Below are 27,783 nucleotides of genomic sequence, written 5' to 3'. Positions count from 1 at the left end.
AGGTAATGCCTGTCAGTGACTTTACATGTCGTGTGAATCCTAATGTTTTAATGAGAGTATTTATCATACTTGACAATGAGGCGACTTAAGTGTCTTTAACAGATGTGCCTGAAGATTCAACGAGGACAAAGCAGTGCACAGCAATCACAAGGATGCTTGGACTCATTATTGTAATTCTGTCCCGAGTTAAACCTAGTGATCAGTTCAAATGAATGGGGTAAAACGATATGACGGAAACTCTGCCATCTTGGTCTTTTCTCTCAGACCATGTGGCTTTTGCATGCTGTGTTTTTAACCGATTAAAATGAACCAATTATAAATATGCAATTGCCTTTTTCTCCTTGGTGCCTACTTTCTGGAGTTATTATGCTCCGACACTGTTGCAGTAAAATGGGGGCCATGATGGATTCAATAACCAGGGAGACACTGCTTAGTCAACATTTTTGTTTTATAAAATAATCAAACGCTGTAATTAAAATAAAGATATTAATCATGAGCCCAAAAACAAAGACAACAGCCCAAGGGCCATATTTAAATAATCCCACAAACATTTTATCATTATTTACACAATTGTGACTCTGAAGCAACAATACTGATTTCTTTACCCATATATTTAAAAAAAATAAAGATATTGGAAAAACATAAGTTAAAGACTGATTACCAGTGGTTTGGAAAATAACAAAACAGTTCAGAAATCATTTCATCATTACATATGATCATATTGTCAAATAGTGTAAAACATAATACTTCTTCATGAAGTATTGCCATTACAACAAGTACAGCAGTATCTCTTAATTGAGAGAATGTATTTTTGTGAGTGTAATAAACATCACAGTAAATCAGGTCTGTAAGTGAAGCCCACCAATGAAACCCACTGTGGAGCACACAAGGGAGATGTCATGGTGACTATATGTTGCCTGGCAACTAAAAAACGCATCTAAAAATACAGTGGCGGAGACAAAATGACATAACTTGGGAAAACTTAAACAAGATTTTAGTTCAGAATTTAGAGTTTGTCCAATCTACAATAATGTTTTACTGCAATTAGTTTATGAAAAATATGTCAACAATGTAATTCTCTGCTAATGGTCATGTCCATGAAACAAAAAAGTCCAGACATTTACAAATACCAGTGATTAGCTCTTGGCGCTTGGACCCTGGACCTGGGCCTGTACCGTTACAATATTAAAAGGGAAAATATATTACAAGCCAGATCCGTAACTAAATGAAAAGTGCTGATTCTTTAGAGTTCATATCAAAAACAGCTCCGCTCCAAAATAATCTAAAAGGGTGGGCCATACGTTGCCATACGTTTCCATACATTGGATTAGTCGGCGTGGTCCCGTGGAGTGGCCTCCCAGATCCCCCCGACCTCTCCCCTCTTGATTTCTACCCTTGGGGGCATTTGAAGGTCATGGTGTATCAGGTAAAGACACAAGGAACGTATGATTAACGTTATTACAAGCATAACTCCAACTGTGCTAATTCAAGTTCATCAACAGAGGAAAACCAATTTGTGAGAAACATACTGTAACAGAGAGGTTAATGTGGAACAAAATGTGGCAGCACAATTTATAATAAGTAGGTTAAATCCAAATAGTGAGAGTGAAAGGACTCTCTGTGGCTGCTTGACTGCATCTGTATCGGTTGATGTGACAATCACATGTATTGGCGGTCAGACTGGTTTGTTTTAAATTGTGGCACAAGATTAAATCAACTTGAAGTATTAAACACATTCAATCCCATTTGCCAGGTTCTGTTCACGCCGGTCGACTTCCCAGCTGAGGCACTTTTGGTAAATTAAACTCCTACTTCTTTATAGACCACTTATGCTGAAGACCTTTCCGCTTCTTTCTCTGCAGTCTGTCGCCGCTCCGTACTTCCTCGTGAGCTCCATCCGCTGTAGTGCCCGTCTGCAGAGTACTATGCCCTGCTCAGGTCGGGGACAGGGCAGAGTACTACGCCCTGCTCGGGTTGGGGACAGGGCAGAGTACTACGCCCTGCTCGGGTCGGGGACAGGGCAGAGTACTACGCCCTGCTCGGGTCGGGGACAGGGCAGAGTACTACGCCCTGCTCGGGTCGGGGACAGGGCAGAGTACTACGCCCTGCTCGGACAGGGCAGAGTACTACGCCCTGCTCGGGTCGGGGACAGGGCAGAGTACTACGCCCTGCTCGGGTTGGGGACAGGGCAGAGTACTACGCCCTGCTCGGGTTGGGGACAGGCTTGGCTTCATAGCCATACAGAAAAGTAGCCACAATGACTAAAACTGCTCCCAAGAAGAAAACCCTGTGGACAAAGAAAAACAACATGTACATTTTGTAACATCAAAGTTTTTGTTGTTTTTATTGGTTAATTGTTTGTCTAATTGAACAAAACTATAAATAAATTAATGAATGAAAACATTAACATTACGCTTACATTTAAAATGTTTGCTTCTTTGTGCCGTTTTCTTTTAGGTAATTTAAACTTTTAGCATTTTAGCCAATTTTAACCTTGATCTAACTGTCATCAGAGTCTGTTTTTGAGTGTCTGAATTGTATGGTGGAATTTGCAGTTTGATAATATTACAGACTAAAAATAGAACGTTCTGGCACTAACAACACCTTCTCTGTCAGCATAAACAAACAGAAGTGAAATCATTTTTTCTATAGCTTCAGAAAGTGATGCCAATATTCAACCCCAAAGATGTAATTGTTGTCACTTATTAGGGCTTAAATCCCTAATATTAATATGTATGTGTGTATGTGTGTATATGTGTATGTGTGTATGTGTGTATGTATATATATATATATATATATATATATATATATGATTGTAGAGCCAATCCCTGACAAATAATGATAAAGGGAATAGTCCCCTGCTCTCAAGCTGAAAATATGACATGAATGATAAAATCTTGTATATACTAACTCAAATGTACACTTTCTGAGAAGAGGTTAAGCTGACAGTCTGTGTGTATTTTCTTTACCCAGTAGGTTCAAAGTCCTGGAGCCAGAAGTAGGATATGAGCGTTGACAGAATGATGGAGAGCGATGTAGCAAAGCCCTTGAGGATATTGTCGGCATACTTTATAACTGCTGCTATGACCAGACCCCCCAGCGCCTGAAGAAACAAATACACAGAAACAGATGGACCAAGGCATGACCTGCAAAAGCCGACAGAGTCCTCTCCCTGACATAGAGCTCTTTGCAAAAGCACTGCGCAGGTGTGAAAAACTATGGCTTTTGTTGTATGTAGTAACTAATGAATCATAGAGTTCTCACAATATTTACATTTTAAACTCAATTTCAATACTGTGGCAGTTTCAATACACCATATACATTTGGAATAATAACATAAACACAATAGAAAGCTATTTTTAAAATAAAAAATAGTAGTTTCTTCACTCTTCACTCTAACAGCTCAGAAACCAAAACTGTTCAGGAAATGTTACATTTTATCAGAATCAATACAAATTCAGATTTGATGGTGGTTTAAGTGACGATAATTATCTGCGTAGGGATTTTTTTTACAAACCTAAATCAAATTTTACAGCAGTCCAACCTTAACATAACATACTTTTAGATTATATTACCATGGCATTTTAGATGCAAAATGTTCTTTTAATTTTGTGATACAGACAAAGACAAATAGAATTGTTTAGTTTGAGAAGATCACTTAATAAAACTATGAAGTCCAAGGCTAATGATCATATAGTTCACAAAATGTCTGGTGTGGGGCATTACCTGCAGCGCCACAACTGTCCAGGTGAGCGTATTGTATCCCTGGAACATCCCGGACTCTCGGACCCTCTCTCCGTCATAGACCAGCATCCCAAAAAGGCCAAATACAAGCCCAAACATTCCTAAATATAAATACATTTAATTGATTTCTCGTGTCTCAGGTATTGCATCTTTTAGAACACTTCAGCATTTATTGCAGGTGAAAAACATCTCCTTGCTCACAGCGGGAGTCACTGGAGAGCGTACACACGCCTCACACGTACGGGGGTAAAAATAAACTAGACAGGAACATTTGTCTTAGCAGAAGCACAAGCTCGAGCACCCAGCTGGTTCTGCAAGAAAGTTGTGTCAGTACGTAAGAGATGCTCTTCACAAATGCAGAGCAAGCATTTAGAAAATCTCTGAATAGTCACTTATTAATTGCTTATAATTTGTAGAATTGTGTAAAATATTGTTTTTGCTACAACTGTGTAGGAAATAGCATCTGCGCATACCTCAACTGTCCAGTTTTGCAATTTCAGCTAAATTTGAGGGCATGAGTCCAAAATGAACAGTCATTGAACAGTATTTTAGTATAGTAAGTAAGTATAGTAAGATTATAACAATCAAAAAGGTACTTGGTTTTGCATGGAATCAAACAAAAGAATGTCCCAGAGAAGGGACAGAGGAGGGACAGAGGAGGGACAGAGGTGGGACAGAGGAGGGCCAGAAGTGGGACAGAGAAGGGACAGAGGAGGGACAGAGAAGGGACAGAGGAGGGACAGAGAAGGGACAGAGAAGGGACAGAGGAGGGACAGAGGCGGGACAGAGGCGGGACAGAGGAGGGACAGAGGAGGGACAGAGGTGGGACAGAGGTGGGACAGAGGTGGGACAGAGGAGGGACAGAGGAGGGACAGAGAAGGGACAGAGGAGGGACAGAGAAGGGACAGAGAAGGGACAGAGGAGGGACAGAGGTGGGACAGAGGTGGGACAGAGGAGGGACAGAGGAGGGACAGAGGAGGGACAGAGGAGGGGCAAACATTCACACTCCTCCACTGCTCTCTTGTGTTTAGAGATTAACCCTGTGTTGACACTGGGCGTTTCTCTGATGCTCAAACACATTTGTCATGCGTGATGTGTGCACATTTCTCCAAATGTCTCAGAGGGTGGCGCCCGTTTGGAGGCGTTTTGAGAAGCTCTGGACTAAAGCATTCATGCATAAAAACTGCATCACAGACCAAATGTGTACCATATTGCTTTGTACCAGACTTATGACTTAAAACAGGGAGTGGTTGGGACACACCTAACTGGATATTGCGGACCCAGACGCTCTGTTTGCTCTCCTTCAGGATCTTCTCAAAGTAAACTCCTGCAAAGCCACTGGAGCAGCACGCGACCAGGACGGCCGTAACCCCCACAACCTGCGACCCAGCCGACAGATCCTCCTTTTCAGAAGCCGCAGACTCCGAAGGCCACTGTGCACAAGCAAAATATCATATATTATAACATATCTCGACACAGCATTTGAGAGATGAACAATTTGATATGGACAAATATACAGTAGACTGAACTCTAGAATGACTGATTAAGATTATTGAAATAAGAAATAATAAATCTACAAGAATTTATGGAAACAATCAAAAAGGTACTGGGTTTTACATGCAGTCTAAAGTAATTATCATAAACATGGATGGAAGCAAACCTTTAAAGCGTTTATAGCTTATGCCTCTGTCAGTGTCTTAATAGACCTGCAAGTGAGTTATTACTGACAATTGTGAGAGGTAAAAAAAATGCCAACCTTCACAAAAAGGCCACACCTCCATCACTCAAAGTAACAAAACTTGTTCGTTGAGGTATTGTGCAGCTTTTTACACTAAAGCTATAAAGCCACTATGTGGGGAACTTCCCTAAATATTAATTTAAACAGAAAATAATAATAATAATAACAATAACAATAATACTTGTAATAATTTAAACCAGAGGTTGTCAAAAAGTACCACCAAAAAAAATAAGATTTGTCTTTCCAACTACCTCCAGATCTTAAATCGGGTCAAAACAGGAGTATTTCAGGTCTAAATTAGAACTAAATTAGAACTAAACTAGGTTTTAAGCAGGAATACACCATTGTCACAGTAGTTTTAAATGAGAAAGTACGAGAAACTGTACTCAAAATAGAGTAAACACTACAACTGAAAAGGTACCACAGGTGGTACACATAGCATAGTTTGAGGAACACTGGTTTAAACAGTTCCCTGTACCTGCACAAAGGCCACACCAGTCATGAGAATGAGGAGCGAGAGCCACTGGTAGACACCTAACCTACGACCCAGCATGGACACAGAAAACAGGGCAGTGGTCAGGATCTTCAGCTGATACGTCACCTGACAACACAAGGCAATGAGACAGGTACACAAAGAAGAGTGCACTAGGATGGGGATGGTCTCAGGGGTCTGTACCTGGTAAGTGGCAGCATCCAGGTTGGACAGGGCCACATACAGCAGGTTGTTCTGTAAAGTGTAGATGCCGGAGGGAATGGCAAGCTTCAGCGTCTCAATAGGTTTGTGTGCGATTTCCTGCCGGAGGATACTGTTGAGGGCTCGCATGCTGTAACCTGAGGAATGAAAATGTTGTTTTTATTATGTAAAATATACATTCATCATTATGAGTATCTTGGGTGCCCCCCTGTTCCTCTTTTTCTTTGTCCTGCATTAAGGCCCATTTCTCTCATCACACGTATTTAGAGAGAGTCAAATTTTTTCATTAACGCCACATAGAGCTGCAGTTATCGATTATTTTAGTAATCTATAGATTTTTTTCTTAGATTTATCGTTTAATTTTTTTGTACATTACGCAAACCATTTAAAAGCATATTAAATCATTTTTAAAATAAACGTCATAGTTCATTATAAACAAATAACAAATTGAGTTTCTGCTTAAAATAGCACATTTTATTCTTAATTTCACAGGAGTTTGTCCCCAAAACAGCAACATTTCACTTCACCAGTCCAAAGTGTTCTGTTTGTATATAAAGAATATATATAAAGGACTAATTAACTTGTCACCAGACTGTTTGTAAACAGTTGCAGTAGCAATGAATTCATTTTTTGTGGCGTTGGCTCCGTGTCTTCGCGGACGTTCTGTTTCACATCAGATTATTATAACACGGTCATCCTGCTGTTTCCATGGATGAATTTGCGGTTTCAAGGCTCAACAGACGAGAGAGCGGCGTGATTTAAACGTACGAGTGTGACTGGGAAGCAGCGTTGTTGTGTGGGGGAGCGCGGGGGTCCGCGGTGGCGGGGCGAGGACGCAGAGCTCGGGACACCGTGCTCTTTCACACAACAAAATTCTTCCCGGTCGCACCCAATACATCCATGGTCGCACCCAAAATAATAATCAAAGCTTTTTTGTAATCAAATTACTCGATTAACTTGAGTAATCGTTGCAGCTCTAATGCCACATGAATTATTTTTTTAAAAGTGCGATTTGCATAAATATAATTTTTTTCTCACAAAGAAATCAAGATATTTTGGATGCAGTGGTTTTTGGAGTAGTGTGTTGGCATCTGACTATTGTTATTTTGATATTTCTCTGTGTGTAAAATAAGAATCAGATGTTCCCCCATTTCCCATCATATTCTACATATCCTTCGATTTCTACAATTTGGGGTGGTTATAGGCCTGTTGCAATAATGATTATGGACAGGATCATTCAATAGATTAAACATGGAACAATACCTATATATAGTGTGTACACTTTCTTAACACCAGTGGGGAAAAGTGTGTTTATTCATTGGAATACAAAAAGATTTGAGCTGTAGAGTGTTGAACAATTAACTTCTATGACTTATTACAGATACTGACCAACTTCTAAATAGTTACAGAAAAGTGTTCACTGGGATTATCCTGCTTTAGGATTATTGCAGAATAAAGCAGTTTCTATATACGATCGTTTATCATGACATTTCCTGAATCTATCCATCACTTGTGACAGGTTTAACGTGTGTCAAATGTATAGAAAGAGAAGCTTGGACATGTGTCTGCACTGAACATTAAGTGTGACTTGGTCTGAAGCTCACTGTGCTCCTTGAAGACGAGCAGGACGCAGGTGAGGATCTTCAGCAGCTCCGCCACGACCACCGCGGAGGAGGCGAGGTACCGGGGCCCCTCGGACTGCAGTGTGCGGGAGAAGCGCATGGTGAGCACCAGGGACGTGGTCTGAAACACCAGGACCCCCAGTGACATGTACTTCAGCCTGGAGGACGCCATGGCCGCCTCTGAATCCAGGGACTAGAACATGCACATGAAGGTGAAGATGCCACACAATAAGAGTGAAGAAAATGACAGATTTACCTTTGCTTTAAGTGTTCAGATGATGTGTTTGTAGATTATAGAGCCGCAATTAACACAGACTCAGGTAAAGCAGCAGCTGTCAAAACAGCAGCCTCAGGTCCTGGCGTCCATTGACCCGTACAAACAAACAAACAAACAAACAAACATACACTGTCCACTCAAAGCATCATCGAGTCACAACCTCAAACAGACGCGCGTGAGCTTCCATCGTCTGATCAAACTACACTTCAAACACGAGCAATAGCAGCACAAAAGCAACACCAGCCCGATATTATAATAGATCCATGCACCAGCCACCGAAACGCACTTCCGTGTACAAAGTTCTTCTTCTTCTTCCTTTCTGAAGTTTACCGCCAGCTTGCGTCCAATACGTCGCATTACTGCCACCTTCAGGTTTCATAAGGAATTACCAAATGCGTTTACTGAGTCCAGTTCACTCCAGTATGTAATTCCTCTCCATTTCACTTTCACCAAACTCAGATCAGTTTGCCTAAGTTTAATTTACATCTCCTTTGAGTCCATCCATCATGGTTTGCACTATATTTCGCATAAAAGAATATTAAATGTTCCACTCGCTGTCACTTCACATTCACCACACAACCCAGGATGCTGACCAATCAAATCATCAAGTGATTATGTTAATTTTGCTCAGAGAACTGTTTTTTTTTTCCCCTCCAGTTCTAGACAATTTAATATTTACTGTACTTCAACCATTTCTTCTCTGTTGCTCTTTTTGCTTCTCTCGTTTTCCAATTTTCCCAATGAGCTGGTTCCACACACTAATATATTCTCTATTTTGTCTCATTAATCTGGAACATCTTTTTTCCCAAGTAATACACATTGCATTACATTGTATATTAAGAATTTAAACTTGACAACAAGACGAAAAAAATATAAATAAAGTCATCTTGAAAGTATAATTTAAATACTGAAATGAAAATCCGTATCTTTCCTTGAGAAGGAGAAGGGTGAAGTAATAAATGAAAATTGAACTTCACATACAAGTCTTGGATTAAGTTTAACATTTCCCAATGTAATACTCACAAGAGCTGAATCTACATGTACATGTTCTCTCTTTGACCCATTCAAACACCACTTCATACGTTTCAGCAGTAAATCCACTGATACACTGTGATGTAGGCCTACAGCACCCAACTGAGAACTATAGGCAAAAGCTGATCCTTTTGAATCCGTCTGATGATATTAAGATCCATCAGTAAATACCTGCCTCTTGTACCATTTCATTTATTTATGTATGTATATACTTTTATTATTACCTCAAGTAAAGTCGTAATACTCAATACTTATCTAACACCGGCCACTGAAAGTCCATTCTAAACTAGATAATGTGCAATGGCTGAAGCCATTGCGAGTGTCTGCATTCTTGCATAAAAGTACTACATGTGTGTAGGAAAGACTTTAATCTTGTTAGTACTCTTACACACATATATTACTCTTAATTTTCAGGAACCACGTTTTCTGTTAGATGTTCATTAGGTTGATTGACTAGTGCAAAGTAAAACAGGCTGTGCTTCACAGACAGATTCAGTCAGATTCTTTGTGCGATTACTCACAGCTTTCACTGGCTTCTCCTCATGTAAACATGATTGGCCTTGATCCGTTTCATCCATGGAAGAGTTCTCTGAGCTCAAATATATGACAGAATTCAATTGTTCATCAACTGGATTTGTTTCTGAGGGCACACCAACAGCTGAGGTCAGATTGGAACCAAAATGAGCTGTTGTTTTTGTTGTTTTATGGCGGTTGTTGTTGTTGTTGTTGTTGTTGGTGTTGGTGTTGTTGTTGTTGTTGTTGTTGTTGGTGGTGGTGGTGGTGGTGGTGGTGGTGGTGTTGGTGTTGGTGTTTTATGGCGGTTGGCACCCAAGTGTTATTAGTGGCTACACTGAAGAAAGTGTACCTCAGTCATAGTGGGACACCTGGCGGCCACTTTCTGTAACAACAACTACATTTAGGGTTCGCTGTCAAATTGAGACTAGGCCTCCTTCATGATGATTATTTGGACTAAGAACAGAACAGTAAGCCACACTCAGTGCTCTATAAAGACTATAAATTGCAGTTTATAAATGTATCAATAAACACAGTATGTCTACTTTCTGTATGGCCTGTACCAGAGGATTTTGTGTTCTTTCCGTGGGACGACACTCACAGCTCTGTATGTAATGCATTTACTTTGGATTCTGTGTGTCTTTACTCTTTAGTGGCCTGTCTCTGGGAGCCTTTGAAATAGGCTGTAACTGTGGAGACTGGACATGCTATGGCCCAGGTAGACCTTCACCAAAACCAGAGGAGATCTCCTCTGGGCTGAAGGTCTTGTCTTCTCTCTTGTATTCCACTCTGATCTAGGGTTTTCCTTCCTGCCAAGCATACCATATTTGTCCAGTGTTTTTCATAGGGTGAAGCCATGAGGCAAGGGCGGCCTGAAGTTCTTTGGATGTTGTTGTGGGGTCTTTGTGACCTCTTGGATGAGTCGTAGCTGTGCTCTTGGGGGTATTTTTTCCCACTCCTGAAGGTTCACCACCGTTCCATGTTTTTGTCATTTGTGGATAATGTGGATAATGGCTCTCAATGTGGTTTGCTGGAGCCCCACTGACAATTACTTTCTTTCTAATTAGTTCCTGAATTTCTTTGGATCTCAGCGTGACGTCTAGCTTTTGAGGATCTTTTAGTCTACTTCACTTTGTCAGGCACGTCCTATTTAAAGGATTTCTTGTTTGAGAACTTGTGTGGCAGTAATTAGGCCTGGGTTTGGCCAGAGAAATTGAACTTAGGTGTGATAAATCACAGTTAAGTTATGTATTAACACTTTCTCACACAAGGCCATGTAGGTTTGGAGTTGATTCCCTTTCAAAATAAACACTTTCCCTGTTTTGCATTTGCCGATGTCAAAATACAGATTCCCCTTAGATCCTTCATCTTCACAAAAAACATCTATCCAACGTTAACAGTGCATTAATAATCAGGCAGCACACGAAGAAGCGGATTTGGCGCAATTTCAAATAATACCTGGGCTTTACAACCAAATTCTTCAGACTGATTATTAATGCACTGTTAAGTTTAAAGAAATGTCAGTACATTCTGTTGGAAAATGAATAATCTAATCAATACAAAGCATCGACTTGTATCTGTTGTTGTTTAGTATACTTTGATTGGACTGTAAATATTCACAGATGTCTATTTCTCTAGTTTGTGAATCATCTGGTCACATGACTCCTTTAAATACGATCACACTGTAATTGATTGTTGACCAGCGCTGATGAAGACTCGTCCAAACGCGATCACAACTACATTTACACCAAATCAGAGACTCTGCCATCTTATTTCTGTCAAAAATATATGTCTGGGTTTTAAAATATATTGCTAGGCTTAATTGTTTTTCTCTGGTCACCTCAGAAAATACAGGGCCATATTCTGCCCCCAGAGGCAGCGTTAATATAAAGAGGCTGGACTCGGAGTGGGATGGGGCCAGTCCATACATGGTGATAGTGTTTGAACCAATGAGTGATAACTGGCATTCAAAAGTACCACCACTACTTTAGAAAATCCCTTATACGTTTTATCTTCAATACCTTTAAAATGCAATTTAATCAAAAGACCGCCTCTCCATAACATGTTTTTCCCTAATCAAAGAATACTGCATGTACAGTTTCTTTATTCACATGAGTTCTTACATAATTTTAAAGGCATATAACTGGATCCATAGTTGGTCTGCCCTTTTTAAAGATCTATAACTGCCTGGCTTTCTGGCGTTCTTCCCTGGTTTTCTGGCGTTCTCCCTGGTTTTACAAATGGGAACAATCAGTGCTTCTGTCCAGCTTCTAGGTACAGTCCCTTCATGCATAATAGTTTCTTCAAACAATCTTCACTTAAATATTTCATTATATATATATATTGCGAAAGGAACATTTTCTGGTCCATCATAATCAGATTTCCTGGAAAAAGCGTACTTATTTATAACTTATTTTGCAGCCTATCTCGCTTTTCCTGGTCAGACAAATGATCAGAACCAAGGAATCCCCTGCCATCTTCTTCTTCCCGTACTTGACTAATATTAATATTACTTCCAATAGAATCACAGTACGTGCTCGTTTTATTGTTCTCCTGACTGCCTGAGCCTGTTTATACTGAATAGAATGCTGTAATTTAAGTGTCCTTTAAACCAGTGCTTTGGGTCCACTTTTAACAGCTTATTTCCTTTTCACATCCTCACTTTTTAGAATAACCTCTACAAGAACTGTTAGAATGCCCTGTTTTATCCTGCTATCAAGCTCTTCTCAGTTTCTAATTGAATTAAATATTACAGAAATATCTAAATACATTTCAGATTCAGCTTGAGTACTTACTGGATACAAAAACTATACAGCACAGCGCCCCCTAATGACAACTAGCTGCAGCAACATCACACTATGAGACGAGAATGAGCCATTATTAATGAGGCCAGTCAGTGATACTATCAGTGTCACGTAGGCCTAGTATTTATTAACTTTAAACTATTTATCTTTTAATCATCTTAGCATTTAGCCTTTGCAAGCACACAATGCATATCCACCTCTAGAAGCAGGTGAGCTATATCTAAATGTACAATTCCAATAAGATATCTTAATAAACACAATGTTGATGTATTTGTACTGAACTTTTATTTCAGTGAGCATTAGGATGATCTTTTTTTAAACAAAATGTCTTTATATAATACTAACTTATACATATGCTGACAACTACTTCATGTAACATGTATATTATTGATAATTTGGTAACAAAGTACAATAAGCATAAAACAACAAAACATTTATATACAGAAAAAATGAAAAAAAAACTTGATGATACATTAAGTTACAGATGATTGTAATGGTCAAGATTGAATTAAACACTTTGGTTTTTGTTTAAATATTGCTTTGCATATCTTAAAAAAACAAACATATTTTTCATTCAAATGCTTTTCACCCAAACATTTGATCAAAAATATTGTGGTGGTAGTTTTGAATGATTGTCTGTCCATAACAGTTGAATAAAAGACCAACATTTACACTTAAAAAAAAACTACTGCACTCTAATTTGGAAGATGAATTATCAAAAGGTGCAAGCCGGCAATGATTGTATTAAAGCAAAAAGCAAATCTGATTTATGACTTTGGAAGATAAGAAATAAAGAGACATTAAGAGGAAAACTTGCACTGCCGTAACATTCCAAATAATGGAAAAAGTGCAACGTTTTCATATAAAACAGAACAAGACATTTTCATAGTTAAACACTGTTGCTCTCTGTAAAAAAAACAAGCAGAATATGCTATAAGTCTTTGTACATTGTATCACACTGTATTGGGACACTTTCTGTAAAGTTTGTCCAGCTTTTCTATTTTACATGACAATTACATATTGTGGCTGTATTTAGTAAGTTTGAAACGTGAGTAACAAGTTGTGCGAAGTAAGGCCCAGTTCAAGAAATAAACTTCATCTACGGTGCAAGCAGACCTCAAGTGTGAAAATACTAAAAGGTATCCTCAGCGGTACAGATAAAGACATACAAACAAAGACGTCTCCAAACATTCACAAGCATCATTCAGAATGATCATCTTTCCTGTAGTAGCAACAAGTTCAGCTTTAAAAATAAAAGCATCATTTGACCCATGATATAAAAGCATTAGACTGAAAGGTTTCCACAAGTTAGTATTGACATATTTTACAAACAAAAAATAAACAAAACACCAGTTCTATGCAATGGTCATTGCTGGCAGGTTTTGGAACATTGTGTCTACAAAGTCAGTGGTTTATGAATGATTCTACAACCAAACACCAAGAAACGGCCACAGACTAAAAAGGCTGTTTTTAAACTAAAGACTCTTGGGTTACTGCATGAACAATGTGACGATTGAGAACCGTATTTATGAGTAATACTTTTGGAAACAATACACAGATTTATCAAGTGCATTAAGAAAGTATAAACAATCAACCTTTAAAAGAAAAACAAATATTATACTGAAAAAGAAATAGAGCAGTTTATGAGTCACTAATGATGTAGTTTAACTACACAAAGTCCATCTGCTTTGGTTCAGTCTATGCGAACACCTGCATGTTTCCAAGAGGAGCTTGTTGTGATGCTTGCTGCATTTGTTGTGACTGTGGCTGGCGCTGCGCCTGCTCTGGAATGTGAGTGCGATGTGAAGAGGCTAGTGCATGGTGGGCCGTGCCCAAGGGGGTGGGGCTTGTGGTCACATCTGACCAGTCCGAGTTGGAGTGTGGGGAGGAGGAGGACCATGGGTCCGGGGACTCTGGAGAAGGGGTGAGGTACGGGTGCTCATTGGCAGGATGGGCAGAATGAGCCGGAGTGGTGCCCTCTGAGCTGGCTGGGGTGTAGCTGTGCTGTGAGGGGGGCGTGGGGTACTTATCCACTGGGCTCTGCATAGCGGGGTAAGAAGGCAGTGCTCGGGACTGCCCATCAATGCTGTGCCCGTGGTTGACGGTGTGGGCGTGTGGGTGAGACAGAGCATGTGTCATGTTCATCTGCTCAGGCATTTGATACATCTGGGAGCAGCGCAGGTGGGGAGCCCCCTGCTGGGGAGCCTGGCCCTGGGACTGAGTGACCTGGACCTGCCCAGGCTGGGGCTGCTTCATCATGGGTTGCCCACCTCCAGTGGCCATCATTTGGAAAGTGACGATGGGAGGAAGCTGTTCCCGGCTCATGGTCACATTCATCGGTGTCAACATTGCTCCCGGACCGCGGTGTTGGCTCATGCCGGGGTGCGCCCCACCCATCTGGTGTGGAACTAAGCCAAACATGGAGCTGTTATAGCCATGTTTCGACATGCCCACCCAGCCCTGCTGCTGGCCTAGCATGTGGCTGACCGGAGGCAGCAGAGGTCGGCTGCTCGGGCTGCTGAGCAGAGGAGGAGAGTTAGCTGCAGTGGAAACAGGAGCAGACACATCCCCAGTGTACGAGTGAGGGGACTCCAAGGAGTCCACAGGGGACATGGTGATGGAGCTCTCGGAAAGTCCTGCTGTTTTGACACCATTTGTTTGGGCTCCTGCTGAACTCGTCCCATTTCCTGCTGCTCCTCCACCTGTCACTGGCCCCTCTCCTCCAGTGGGCTTCTTTCTGCGCTTAGCCTTCATGTCCTTAAGCTCCTTAGCACCCCCTCCAGCCACTTTTGCTCCTCCTCCACCTCTCCTACTCTTCTTCCCCTGTGGCCCATTGCGCATTCCAATGTAGCCAGCTCCGTTAGCCCCACAAACAATGGAGGAATTTCCTCCTATGTGCTGCCCATTATGAGGACTGTGAACCAAATTGTACTGGTCCAGGAGACGAACAATGTCATGGTGCATGCGCTCCTGAGCAGTATCACGAGGTAAGCGGTCCAAATGATCTGTGATGTCTCTGTTTGAGTAATGATCCAAAAGAACCTGAGCAGCTTCAAAGCTGCCCTCTCTAGCCGCAAGAAACAAAGGTGTCTCCTCCTGAAATGTAGAAAAAGTTAATCATTTTTCAGCCTAAAAAGCAAAAAAAAAAAAAAACATTAAATGAAAGCTTGGAAACAAACCTTGTTATCTTGCATGTCACGATTAGCCCCATTTTTAAGAAGAACCAGCGTAGCTTCTACATTGTTCACGGCTGCTGCCCAGTGCAGAGAAGATTTGCCTAAAATGAACAAAAGCATTAAGTAAATAACAAGATCACATGGGTAAAGTATAAACGTCATGTATCAGGGGGAGAGTGCATGTCTAACCGTGGTCATCTACGGCATTGATATCAGCATGACAGTGTATCAGCTCCTCCACCATGCCCTCCACAGCGAGTCTGGCAGCTAAGATCAGAGGAGTGGTGCCATCGTTCATCCGGGCATCAAGCTCTGTGGCACGGTTACGAATCAGGATCTAAAAAAGAAAGTATAACATTACTATGAAATTACACTTGCTTTGTAAATGTGTAGAGAAGTGCAGTACTGTTTATATGTACGGACCTGAAAGACTCCTTGAGCATCTGCTGCCACCGCTGCATGGAGCGGAGTTCGACCCATATTGTCATGAGCATTGGGGTCAGCTCCAGCGTCCAGCAGCCGTTTGGCAGCATCCGCCCTGGCGTAGCGAGCAGCCAGATGCAGGGCAGTCTCTCCTGTGCGGTCGGTCTGGGCCAACAGAGAAGCACCTTGAGCAATCAGGTCTGAAATGACACTTGGTCCCTGTTCTTCGCCTCCACTCTCCTCCTCTTCAACTACATGTAAGCTGCAGTCAGGACCTCCACCGTTACGCAAAGATGCCAACATCAGTGGTGTGAAACCATCTGAAATGTTATGCACAACATGTTAGAATCATCTCGCAGTCATCATATAGGTCCATTGAATGCAACTTCTTTTCAACTCACCTGGGCCTTTAACATTTACATCAAGACCATCACTGTCCGTATCGGCTTGTGGTGGCGTTAGAGTGATATCAGCAGCTTTGTGATGCTGTGTGGTCCACTGTCTTTGATCCACATTGCCATCCATAGCTATTGGAAGCAAGGGTTTGTCCTCGGTCTGCATAAAGTACATGTCTTAATACAGTGACAACAAAAAGAAAGCTGCTTTTGATGACTTACCCGTGGCTTCTTGGGTGCTGAGTTATCTTCAGGCCACCTCTGATCCTGGTCTTGATCTTGTGGCTTGAAGTGTCTTAATTTTTTGAAAATGTTCTTAAGTGTTTTTGTTTTCATCGTATTGCAACCAACATATAAGAAACTGGTTAACTTACTTCAGATCAAAGTCAGCCTGGCCAACGGGTTCTCTTCTCTTGTCATTTTTTGTCGGCAAGAAGCCATCAGGCAGCCACAAGATGCCCTGCTTATGTCTCCTTTTGGCCGCTAGCATTCCCAAGACAAGGATGAGCAGAATAATTACCACTGCCACTCCAATCAGATACATCAAGTAGCCTTGTGTTGCCCCAACAGTTGTATCACCTAGAGGAGACAGTTTTTTTTTTTACTTTTGGAAAAATATTACAGAACAGTAACACAGTATTAAAGATGTATTTACAAGTGCAAAGTGTATTTACAAGTGTGAACTTACTGCCTATGGAGACTAGAGGATATGGCAGATCTGCTTTTATGTGAGCAGCAGCAATGAAGGATGCAGCTTCATTTATATTTAAGAAACAAGCTGAGGACCTCTGGAAACATTCTCTGTTATCTATTTCCAGATACACTTGAGCACTGTAAGCAAGAAGAACAATTAATGCTTTTCACAGTATATTTGAATACAAGTCATTAAAGGGGTATTGATATATTACCCAATCACTTCTCTGTCTAGTTCACGCTTGCTTCTGCTCTTAAACAGGTGCCAACCTGTCTCCTCATCTCCACAGAAGGGGTAGACCATTGGCTTTTTGTTTTCATCCAACTTCACTTTTACATTTGTATGCAGCAGTGCCCCGAGGGAACGTAAGAAACCTCGTAAGTCTCCAAGCAGCTCCTCGGGATGGAGTCGCACAACAATAATCAGAACACCATCCAGTAATTTGGGTGTAGTGTCCTTTGAACAGTCCAGGCCATCCCAGCCACACGCCTCAGTGTAGCAACTTTGGTCACAGAAGCCATTGTCGTAGTGATCTGCACAGTACTTGTCATATCTGAAAATACCAAATATACAGTGTATAAATGCAATCATTAAATTATACTTGACTTATACTTGACTCTATAATCAATGTATGTAAATATTTAAATATATATGTCTATTTGTTTATGTTAAAGTATGGTAAATTAATAATACGGCTTACTTGCAAGGCTCTGGGATTTCCTCCACACATTCAAAGCTGTCAAAGAGACACCCAGGATTGTCACACTCTTTATCGCAGCGCCCATTCTTAAAGAGGTTCCAACAGGAGACACTGGCGGTACAGTTAATCCAGGGCTGTTTCCAGTTGAGAGAGCAGTCTCCACCGTCCCACTCACACTCATAGTTGTTGCACTGATCATCACACACTTTATCGCCCGACTGTTGCTTGCACTGATCGTATGAGCACGCTGGCTTGCTGTTATGTGGTTTATTTGGTGAAACTTTGTTCTCGCAGTAGCGTCCAGAGAAGTGCGGGGGACAGTGGCAGATGTACGGAAAGGAGTTTGAAGGGTCTTTGGCGCATGTTCCTCCATTACTGCATAAACACTTTTCACATTGTGGTCCACTAAATCCGGGTTGGCACTGGCAGTACGGGTGGCCTGATGGTTGATCCATGCAGCGTCCACCATTCCGGCACCGCAACTTGGCACAGTTGTACCCTTCTAGCTCACCACAGTTAAATCCAGTAAAACCCTAAATAGACAAAATCCACACTTTAATAACTTTAATAAAGTAACTACTATCTTCCCCTACAGCTGCACATATAGCATACCTGCTTTATCCTTCTGAAGCAAATGTGAGAATAAGAAAAATATTTTTTAAGTGTTAAGTGTAGAAAGCTATGGAAAACGTGACTAAATTATTAGAATAAAAGGCAGAAGGAGTAGTCTTGAGATGATAGAAATTACAACAGACTTACGGGGGCACAGGAGCAGGTATAACCATGTACTGAACTCATGTTCATGGAGCAGGTGCCACTGTTATGGCAGGGCTTCGACAAACACAGATCTACCATGGACTCACAGTGTCGCCCTGTAAATACAGCAAACAAAATAGTTACACTACAGGTTGTTGTCACTTAAACCATCCATATTACACCCTCAAAACAGTGAACAGTGTACCTGTGTAACCCAGGCGACAGCGACACTGATAGTCGTTGTCCAGCTGCACACAGTCCAGGCTGCCGGGAGCGTGACAGGGCTCAGACAGGCACTCATTGAGATCTCCTTCACAGTGTTCTCCAACAAACCCTGGAGGGCAAGTGCAGGTGTATCGCCCAATCCCATCCACACACTGACCCCCGTTCAGACAGCGGGGCTCAGAGGAGCCTGAGTTGGGAGCGCAGTCATCCTCATTTACTTCACACTGTAGTCCTAGAAATAAAGCAGATGGATGAGATCATGCAGAGACAGTATTACTGGAGCTACCTGCCAGGTATAATGTATTTATAAAATGTCAGCAGTATTATAGTTACCATGTGTTCCCGGTGGACATACACAGGTGAAGCGGTTGATGAGATTGATACAGGTTCCACTGTTGAGGCAGGGTTTGGTGTGACACTCGTCCACATCATACTCACAGTTGACTCCCTGAAAGCCCGGTTTACACTAACCAATACGAATATTAGTATTAGTTTACTTAAATCTGCTGAACCCTACAGACAAAAAATCACAAATACTTACTTTACATTCGTATGTGCCCTGATAGTCTACACATGAAGCTCCGTTGCGACAAGGGTTTGACTTGCATTCATCAACCATCTCATCACAATAACTGCCCGTGTATCCCGGTTGGCATTGGCACTGATGGGAATTTCCAACATTTATGCAGCGCCCAGCATTCCTGCATACATGCTCCACTTCCAGACCTTTGAAAGAGCACATCCATTTAAATATTTTGTATACCAAAAAAGTTGGACTTTAAGCCGCAAATTTTTTCACACACTTTGAACAGTGTACAACAATACGGCTATTTTCTAGATTTTTACGGGTTAACAGCCTCGAGGGGCACTCTAACAGGAAGCTCTCTCTCTTGCTCACTCGCTATGTACAAGCAGGAGCAGAGCCAGAGCCAGAGCCAGAGCCAGAGCCAGAGCCAGAGCCAGAGCCAGAGCCAGAGCCAGAGCCAGAGCCAGAGCCAGAGCCAGAGCCAGAGCCAGAGCCAGAGCCAGAGCCAGACAGACTCAGGTATATCAGCTCACACAGAGAAATTAAGGACAGAGAGGACAGTAGGGGCACTCAGACATGTTCTCTGTGTGTTAAGCTTCAAAATGTGGCGTGTTTTATTACAATTAACAGAATTATCACTGGACCGGAAGTGCAATTACAACGAAATTGGCGATCGTGTGGGAATACAGGGAAAAGCGGACGGGGCGGAATAAAGTCAATAGTCTGACTTTTACGGTATTCTCATGATAAAATGCACCCACCATAGAGATAACAAAAGTATATTGATGTTCAATTGTTTTACCATTTCTGGCAGCAAAGTCTTGACAAGACATATTAGGAACATCGCAGTAAAGTCCAGTCCATCCCATTGTGCAATGGCAGGTCCAGGAGGGGGTCTTGTGAGAGCACGACCCTCCGTTGTGGCAGCGGACATGGCTGCACAGGTTTACAAGATTCTGCACAAAAGTGAATAAATATTACGTTGGTCACAAAAAATATTATTATTACTTAATTTACCACATTTAGGTAAAACTAGCTGCACAAAATGACATTACCTGGCAGTTGGGTCCGTTGTATCCCACAGGGCAGGTGCAGCGGTAGGTTCCCAGACCATCAGTGCAGGTCCCTCCATTCATACAGGGCTGGGAGTCACATTCATTATGCTCATATTCACAGAAGGTGCCATAAAAACCAGGACGACAGCGGCATGAGAATGTATTTATATCATCGATGCATGTTCCATTGTTCAAGCAAGAACTACAAAACAAGAACAACAAAGAAATATAATAATTTAACTTAAAAACACAGAAAATAGTCTAATACTGAGTGATTCTTAAATAAGTGGCCCACCTTTCTGTGCATTCAAGAATGTTGTGTTCACATTGGATCCCATCAAATCCTGGACGGCACTCACACACAAAGCTGTTGACATAGTCCCTGCAGATGCCCCCATTCCTACATGGCTGTGAGGCGCATTCATCAACTTCAGTCTCACAACGGTCTCCTTTAAATCCTGGCAAGCAATCACAGGTGAACGCTCCCACTACGTCCACACAAGAGCCTCCATTCAGGCATGGGTCTACAAAAGAGCAAGAGCTGCAATGTGAGTATTTCGACAAACCAAAAATGATTATATCAGCAGCGTGATACACCAATATCAATTGGAAATAACTCACCGGGGGAGCAGTCATCGATATCTGTCTGACAGTTGTGTCCACTGTATCCTGGCTGACATTTACACGAGTAGCTGCCAGGACTGTTAATGCAATGACCACTGTTTTTGCAAGGACTCTTTTTGCATTCATCAACATCCTCATTGCAGCGTAGGCCTAAAAGCATTGACAAAAATGTTAACTTACCATGCAGTGAATACATTTTCATTTCATGACTTAAATGATAAAAAAACATACCTTGCCATCCAACTGGACATCGACAGATATAAGACATGTAGTCTGGAGTTGGACGACAGACTCCGCCTTTTTCACAAGGATGAGAGGCACAAGGAGCAAGCTCCTCTGAACAGTGTTTGCCTTTGAAAACAATTTTACATAATTAGTATTCATTTAAATGCTGTACTCAGTTGTATTACATGATAATAAACTACTTTTCTACAAACCTGTGAAAGGTGGACCACACTGGCAACTGTAACTGTTGACTCCATCAATGCAGACGCCGTGGTTCTGACATGGCCGAGAGGCACATTCATCTATGTCAATCTCACAATTCAAACCTGTCAGAAGAGACAGTCAGTGTGTTTGAGAATTGTACTAAGTACCAGACAATGAGCTAAACATTACAGTTAATGCATGATTACCTCTGTAGCCGGTTTTGCATTGACAAGTGTATCCACTGTGGTGGTCCACACAGCTGCCACCATTCTGGCATGGATTACTTTGGCACTCATCTCTCTCTGATTCACAATGCTCTCCCATCCAACCAGGCTCACAATCACAGTGGTATCTGTACAAAGAATTGTAATATGTATTTTCAAATGAATTAGTCCACATAACATAACAACAGATTTATTCAAATTCAATCATCTTAATGTATACCCATGTTGCTGTTCAATGCAGTCTCCATGAATGCAGGGCCGGTGAGCGCAGTGGTCATTCCCAGAAAGACACAGAGGGCCGTGTGTACCCGGAGGACACAGGCACTGGAAACCATTCACTTTGTCCACACAAGTACCTCCACTCATGCACGGGTTTGACGCACATTCATTAATCTCCACATTGCATTTAACTCCTACAATATTGGAACATTGTCAGCACAGTGTAATAGGTAACAACAACTTGAATCCCTAATCAAACTGAATGTGAATATGATACCTGTGTATCCTGGAGTGCAGATACATGTGTACTCGTTGATGCCATCATGGCACTCTCCATATTCACAAGGATTGTTTGCACAATCGTCTTCATTGAATTCACAGTTATTTCCTGAGAAATGAAAGACAAGTTACATTTACACATGATTAAACAAAAAGACTGCCTTTGTATTGCTTGTATTTGGTAATTGAATATCTGTGACACTTCTTAGACACTAGGGGGAGCAATTCTCCATAAGAGTAGCACACATAAACCAAACTGGCTTAAGGAATGTTGTAAGACTAGATGCAGGCATTTTCACCAAGTTGAAAAAGGAATTGAATCAATCGGTACAATAACAAAAAAGGAACACGAAACTCCAGCAAAGCAGAACTGAAGGTATGAAACAAAAGAAGACCAAACCAGGACGTGACTATTTAAGCCTTCTGGGAGTGAGGCGGAGATTCAAGTACCAGGCTTCACGCTGGTACAGCCTGAAGAGCTTTGTGATCCACAGAAACACGGTTTAGCAGTATTTACCATATACTACACAAAGCTTATACAGCAGCACAGTCATTTTTGGCTGTATTCTACAGGGCATGGTCACAGTTAAGCTAAGATTTTTCACTAGATTCAGTCATGAAGTAGTGACACATTGGAGAAAATGCTGTGAGTGATTCACAACAAGCAAAAACAAGTAGGTGTTGTTTCTTGTAGGATGTTGGCTAAACTAAAAACACAATGTATTTAGGTTTGTGCGTTTTACCCGTGGTGCCTGGTGGACAGTTGCACTGGTAAGCGTTGACCAAGTCGATGCAGCGGCCTCGGTTCTGACAGGGGTTACTGTGGCACTCCTGCACCTGGATGTTGCAGATGGAGCCTGTGTATCCTGGGTGGCACTCACAGGAGAAGGTGGCGATGCCGTCTTTACACGAACCATGATGGCACGGCTCAGGAATGCAGTCATTGATGTTCTCCTCACAAAGCACACCCGTATAGCCTACACAAGTAAAATTATATACTTTAGCTATTGACATCTAGAGTAAGCAGTGAAATGCTGGTGCAAAAGCATTACATCACCTTCTGAACATTCACAATCATATCCATTTGGCCGGTCAATGCATTTAGCCCCATTTAAACATGGTGTGCTGGAGCATTCATCAATGTCTATTTGACACATTTCGCCGCTAAAACCTGAAGAAGGAAGGAAGAGACATTAATAATGACCAGATAAGCTTTATATTTTTCACTACCTCAGTTTTACTAACCTGCTGGGCACTCGCAGACAAAGCGACTGACCTGGTCCAAACATTTACCCTGGTTCAGACAAGGAGAGCTGAGACACTCATTCATTTCAACTTCACAGTGAGTTCCTTCAAATCCTGGAGTGAAAGAAACAAAACCATACGAGTCAGCATGTCCTTAAGGGTTGAGCAATGTTCCTGGTAAATCATCTTCTATCGGGATATACCAGGCATGCAGATGCAGGTGTACTCTCCAATCCGGTCCAAACAGGTGCCATCATTCTGACACGGGTTAGAGGCACATTCATTGACGTCTTGCTCACAGCGAGGCCCAGCGTAGCCCCGCACACAGTGACAGGTGAAGGACCCGTATGTATTAACGCACCGGCCTCCGTGCTCACATGGATTGGCGCCTGCGTGAAAAGATGGTGATTAGTATTTCAGATGAGGATAGGAAAACAAAGACATTACGGCGCGGGAAGGTGGCGGGAGCACGTACCGATACTGCACTCGTCTCTGTCGATGTTACAGGTGCTGCCCATGTATCCAGTGGGACAGTTACAGTTGAACTTGCCACTGATGGGATTGGTGTCACAGTGGGAGCCTTCTCTACATGGGTTACTGATACACGCGTCATCTATATGGCACAGCAAACCTTCAGCGAGCAAAGAGATTAGTTAAAACACCAAGGATTTTTTTCATTTTTCCACAAAATCTGTGTGGTCCGCCACCCATCTGATTTAAAACTATACTCTTTATTTTGGGTAAATACATTGGGTTTAAATATATCATGACCAATTGAACATATGTGATAGTTCATTGCTACAATAGATGAATATAGAGCCTTTCAAACTACTCTATTTCTACTACTATTTCCCATACTGAGTAGTTGTAAGTAGAAGTGTCCTGACCAAGAACACAATGACAATGACGATGATTGAATTAAAACAATTTATAGTATCGCAATTGTTGTTCTGTAGATGTGCAAAATTAGAATATTGAAATATGGCAGAAATATCCAGTGTAATCTTCCAAACAATATTTCTGGCAGTTTTGTAGTTGTTTTTGTGTGATGCTTGAACCTCAAAACCTAAACCCGGACATTTCCAGAGATATTTTAGCACATTCCTGATGCACTGTTAAAATACCATATGAATATTGCTATTGACAATGCAAAACAAAAGACACCCGTAGCTAGTTGTATCGCATAATTGAATAGTGTTATAGTGTTTGAGGGCGTATGGCGTACCGGTCTTTCCATGTGGGCAGAAGCATATGAAGGAGGCCACGCGGTCGATGCATGTGGAGCCCTTGTGGCACGCTGCTGTCGCACAATCGTCAATGTTTTCAGAGCAGTCGGGCCCCATCCAGCCGTTGACACATACACACACATAACTGCCAGGTAAGTTGCTGCACGTTCCTCCATTTTGGCACGTGTTGGGTTGTAGGCGGCACTCGTCGACATCCTCAGTGCAGTGCTGACCTGCAAGTTCAAGCAAATTACAAACATGGGCTTGTGTTAATATACAACAATTTAGATAATGTGAATGTTGTTTTGAAGATGAACACAATTTGACTATAGAGTACATCCTTTATAGTTAAAAAAATTAAAATATGTAGGTGATATTTCTGCACTTTTATGATTCAATTGGAGACATTTTACATTTGCCTGATAACTCAGGTTCAGTCAGTATATTACAAGTTTTAACACATTTATGATGATTCTAGTCTGCGCAGTGGCGTGCAGTCAGGGTAATCAGGGAAACAGGGCAAGCAGTGTCTAAACTTACCATGTGTCACAACTATCTTAAAATTGGTCCAAAATATATTCAAAACAGCCTGTTTTCCCTTCACTTCTGCTGCTAAAGCTTGGCTGCTCACTCTGCGGCCGTGTTTAGAGGCCCGTTCACGCTATGCTCGCTAGCATGTGCTTTTACAACCAGAGCGGGCAGCAGAGGTCTGCTTATGCGCTCTGAGGACAACACAGCCTCAAACCCATGGATCTATGCTCAAACCACGCTGAATAAACCCGTGTGGGAATCTTGGATGTTTGCAGGTTTTGTCCTAACTGAGCTTGTGAAGTGAAGCAACAGCAGCGCCAAGTTTCAACAAACGGACTAGAAATGTTTCTAGCTATGGCTCTGTTCACGTTTATGATTAGATGTGATTTAACAACATTAATTTAAGTACCATTCATAAGTCTTATTCACTAAATATTGAGTCTGTTGGCCCGTCCATAACACGTTACTGAGTCTCAGTACTAGTTTTAGTATCAATCAGTGTCTGAGTATCGTTTTTATTGACAATTGCGTGTTATTTTAGGTTCTCACGGAGCTAAGAGCATTGCCTGATGTGGATTGGTACGACACAGCAGCTTTTTTGTATGTCTTACAGTTCATTATGGTTATTGTTTGTCAAAGGCGGCAGATTGGCTTGTAAATGTTTATTAATTGGTATTGTAATGAATGAAAATAAATTACCGGTCCACTCTGGAGGACATTGACAGTTGTAAGTGTTCACTCCATCCATGCAGGTCCCTCCGTTGGCACACTGATGGCCCGGGCAGTCGTCAATATTGTTCTCACAGTTTGTGCCATTAAACCCTGTCAACACAACAATGCAGTAAAGTCAGTGTTTACGGTACTATTTAGTAATAAATATAAACCATAACACATAACACTTTAACGTTTGCAAAGAACTGATAAAGCGATGACAAAAAGGTAATATTAAGACATAGAGGGGACATACAATCGGGGTTGTGAACGTTAACCCAAATAACTAATATCTTAACCGTCATTGACTACTGGTATTCCCTAAACTACACAGTTGTATTCGTTTTTGATTCGGTTAAATGTGTATTTAAGCACATGGATATTTCAGGGTGTGTTAGGATTATGACATGTCCTGGTGTTGTATAAACAGTCTCCGTCTGCAATCACTTTACAAGTAGCAGATTTAGAGCATGCTCTTTGTCGGTGCAGGAGGAAACAACCCCCTCCAGATCAGACTGTTTGCACCTTAAACACACTGTAACTGTTTCAAAAGTTAGAGCTATTTTTGTCCAGCCTTTGTGCAGAAATAAGAACAAATCAACACCAGTGTGTGCAATTAATATGAAGCAGTTTAATAAAGTGTCAACGGGGCAAAGTTAGCCATATTTTCAAGAAAACCTTTATAGATTTATCATGTAAAAAAGCTAATTTAATTATGGGGGTAGACTTGAAAAGAGAAAAGATAAAGATGGTTCAAGTGTTAGTTTAAATTGCTATTAGATTTGCAGTTTATGTTTTAATAATAGGATTCTGTTCACAGCAAGGCACCAGAATCATATTTCAGAAACATGTCTGTACAGCTCTAAACTACAGGATTAGCAGTTTTTTGTTGTTTGTGGAGGAAATTATGTTAATTCAAAAACTGTAGCCTTTGCAATTTGCTAATTGCGTCTAATAAAAAGTTAAAATTTCAGTTTGATTGTGATTCATCTTGCAGGTCTACAGGAAACTCAAGTGGCTGACATCGGTCACACATGAGGCCAAACGCTGAACTAAGTAAGTAGTACCATCTTCTCAGTCCACAACAACATAGGTTTAAGATCGTACCAGGAAGGCAGTGACAGGAGTAGCTGAACTCTGAGCTCTGGCAGGTGCCTCCGTTTAGACACGGAGAAGGAGAACACGGCACGTAGGACCTCTCACACTGTCGCCCCGTGAAGCCAGACGCACAGTTACACCTGCAAACATGTTTTAGTCAGTTACCACGGTTTCCAGAAAGAAATGACATCTGAACAAATTGGGAGAAACAAACAACGTTGCAAGTCATATTTATTAGGCGTGAGGCGTTGATTTGAATTTTGAGAGACGTGTGCCATAGTAGTTAACCATTTATTCTTAACATTCAATTCATTCCATTTTATTTTTATACAGGATGAAGATTAAAGCACATTAATCAGTTCCGTTTCTGCAGCAAAGGATGTTTAGATGCTTACTTGTAAGAGCCGAGAGTGTTGATGCACACGCCTTCATTTTGGCATATTAAGGGTGTGGCCGCACATTCGTCTGTGTCATTGAGGCATCGAGAACCCGTGTACCCTGGAGGACAGGCGCATTTGTAGCTCTCGCTGGACTGAGCCGTGCACACGCCACCATTAGCACAAGGGCTGGAGAGACAGCTGTCCTTGTAATCACACCGGGGTCCTACGCAGTAAAGACGACAACATCAGCATCGACATCACATACAAAACGAAAAATATTTGCAGTTTGCATTCAAATCAGATAGGACGGCAACAAGTCACTCGAATGATCACAACTGATCGATGAAGCAAAAGACACGGTTAATCAATGAGCAAAATGACTGTTAGTTGCAGCCCTAAAATCAGAATCAAGTTTTAAACACATCCAGAATATATTATAAACT

At 41.5% G+C, this 27,783-nt stretch overlaps 2 protein-coding genes across 2 annotated transcripts in view; both read right to left on the bottom strand.

Annotated features, from left to right (window-relative positions):
- Positions 1–430: 430 nt before the first annotated feature.
- slc35a3a (solute carrier family 35 member A3a) lies at positions 431–8,033 on the bottom strand. The gene is made up of 8 exons (XM_072438330.1): positions 7,781–8,033; positions 6,159–6,313; positions 5,961–6,083; positions 5,006–5,177; positions 3,727–3,845; positions 2,970–3,103; positions 2,210–2,287; positions 431–1,936 (listed from the first exon to the last, which is right to left on the bottom strand). Exons 1-8 carry the CDS (start codon positions 7,968–7,970, stop codon positions 1,924–1,926), a joined length of 984 nt encoding a protein of 327 aa, XP_072294431.1. The 5' UTR covers positions 7,971–8,033; the 3' UTR covers positions 431–1,923.
- A 4,657-nt stretch (positions 8,034–12,690) lies between these two features.
- Positions 12,691–27,783, bottom strand: part of notch2 (notch receptor 2) — a 33,059-nt gene continuing 17,966 nt past the window's right edge. The window contains exons 4-35 of the mRNA XM_072437888.1: positions 27,356–27,563; positions 26,970–27,100; positions 25,851–25,973; positions 24,620–24,853; positions 23,870–24,025; positions 23,598–23,783; positions 23,395–23,508; positions 23,207–23,320; positions 22,893–23,126; positions 22,148–22,258; positions 21,872–22,064; positions 21,634–21,779; positions 21,436–21,549; positions 21,230–21,349; positions 20,996–21,148; positions 20,670–20,898; positions 20,375–20,576; positions 20,122–20,275; positions 19,335–19,519; positions 19,127–19,259; positions 18,774–19,025; positions 18,572–18,684; positions 17,813–18,345; positions 17,327–17,665; positions 17,107–17,249; positions 16,793–16,997; positions 16,641–16,713; positions 16,425–16,578; positions 16,024–16,343; positions 15,790–15,937; positions 15,604–15,701; positions 12,691–15,520 (exon numbers count right to left, since the gene is read on the bottom strand). Coding sequence (XP_072293989.1) covers positions 14,123–15,520; positions 15,604–15,701; positions 15,790–15,937; positions 16,024–16,343; positions 16,425–16,578; positions 16,641–16,713; positions 16,793–16,997; positions 17,107–17,249; positions 17,327–17,665; positions 17,813–18,345; positions 18,572–18,684; positions 18,774–19,025; positions 19,127–19,259; positions 19,335–19,519; positions 20,122–20,275; positions 20,375–20,576; positions 20,670–20,898; positions 20,996–21,148; positions 21,230–21,349; positions 21,436–21,549; positions 21,634–21,779; positions 21,872–22,064; positions 22,148–22,258; positions 22,893–23,126; positions 23,207–23,320; positions 23,395–23,508; positions 23,598–23,783; positions 23,870–24,025; positions 24,620–24,853; positions 25,851–25,973; positions 26,970–27,100; positions 27,356–27,563 — 7,016 coding nt within the window. The 3' untranslated portion in view covers positions 12,691–14,122. The remainder of the gene's footprint in view (positions 15,521–15,603; positions 15,702–15,789; positions 15,938–16,023; positions 16,344–16,424; positions 16,579–16,640; positions 16,714–16,792; positions 16,998–17,106; positions 17,250–17,326; positions 17,666–17,812; positions 18,346–18,571; positions 18,685–18,773; positions 19,026–19,126; positions 19,260–19,334; positions 19,520–20,121; positions 20,276–20,374; positions 20,577–20,669; positions 20,899–20,995; positions 21,149–21,229; positions 21,350–21,435; positions 21,550–21,633; positions 21,780–21,871; positions 22,065–22,147; positions 22,259–22,892; positions 23,127–23,206; positions 23,321–23,394; positions 23,509–23,597; positions 23,784–23,869; positions 24,026–24,619; positions 24,854–25,850; positions 25,974–26,969; positions 27,101–27,355; positions 27,564–27,783) is intronic.

Source organism: Eucyclogobius newberryi, unplaced genomic scaffold (genome assembly GCF_026437365.1).
Source record: "Eucyclogobius newberryi isolate DKJ021-1_F unplaced genomic scaffold, fEucNew1.0.hap1 SCAF_9, whole genome shotgun sequence".
Taxonomy (NCBI): Eukaryota; Metazoa; Chordata; class Actinopteri; order Gobiiformes; family Gobiidae; genus Eucyclogobius; species Eucyclogobius newberryi.
The sequence above is the reverse complement of the archived record's forward strand: the minus strand, read 5'-3'. Positions and strand labels throughout refer to the sequence as shown.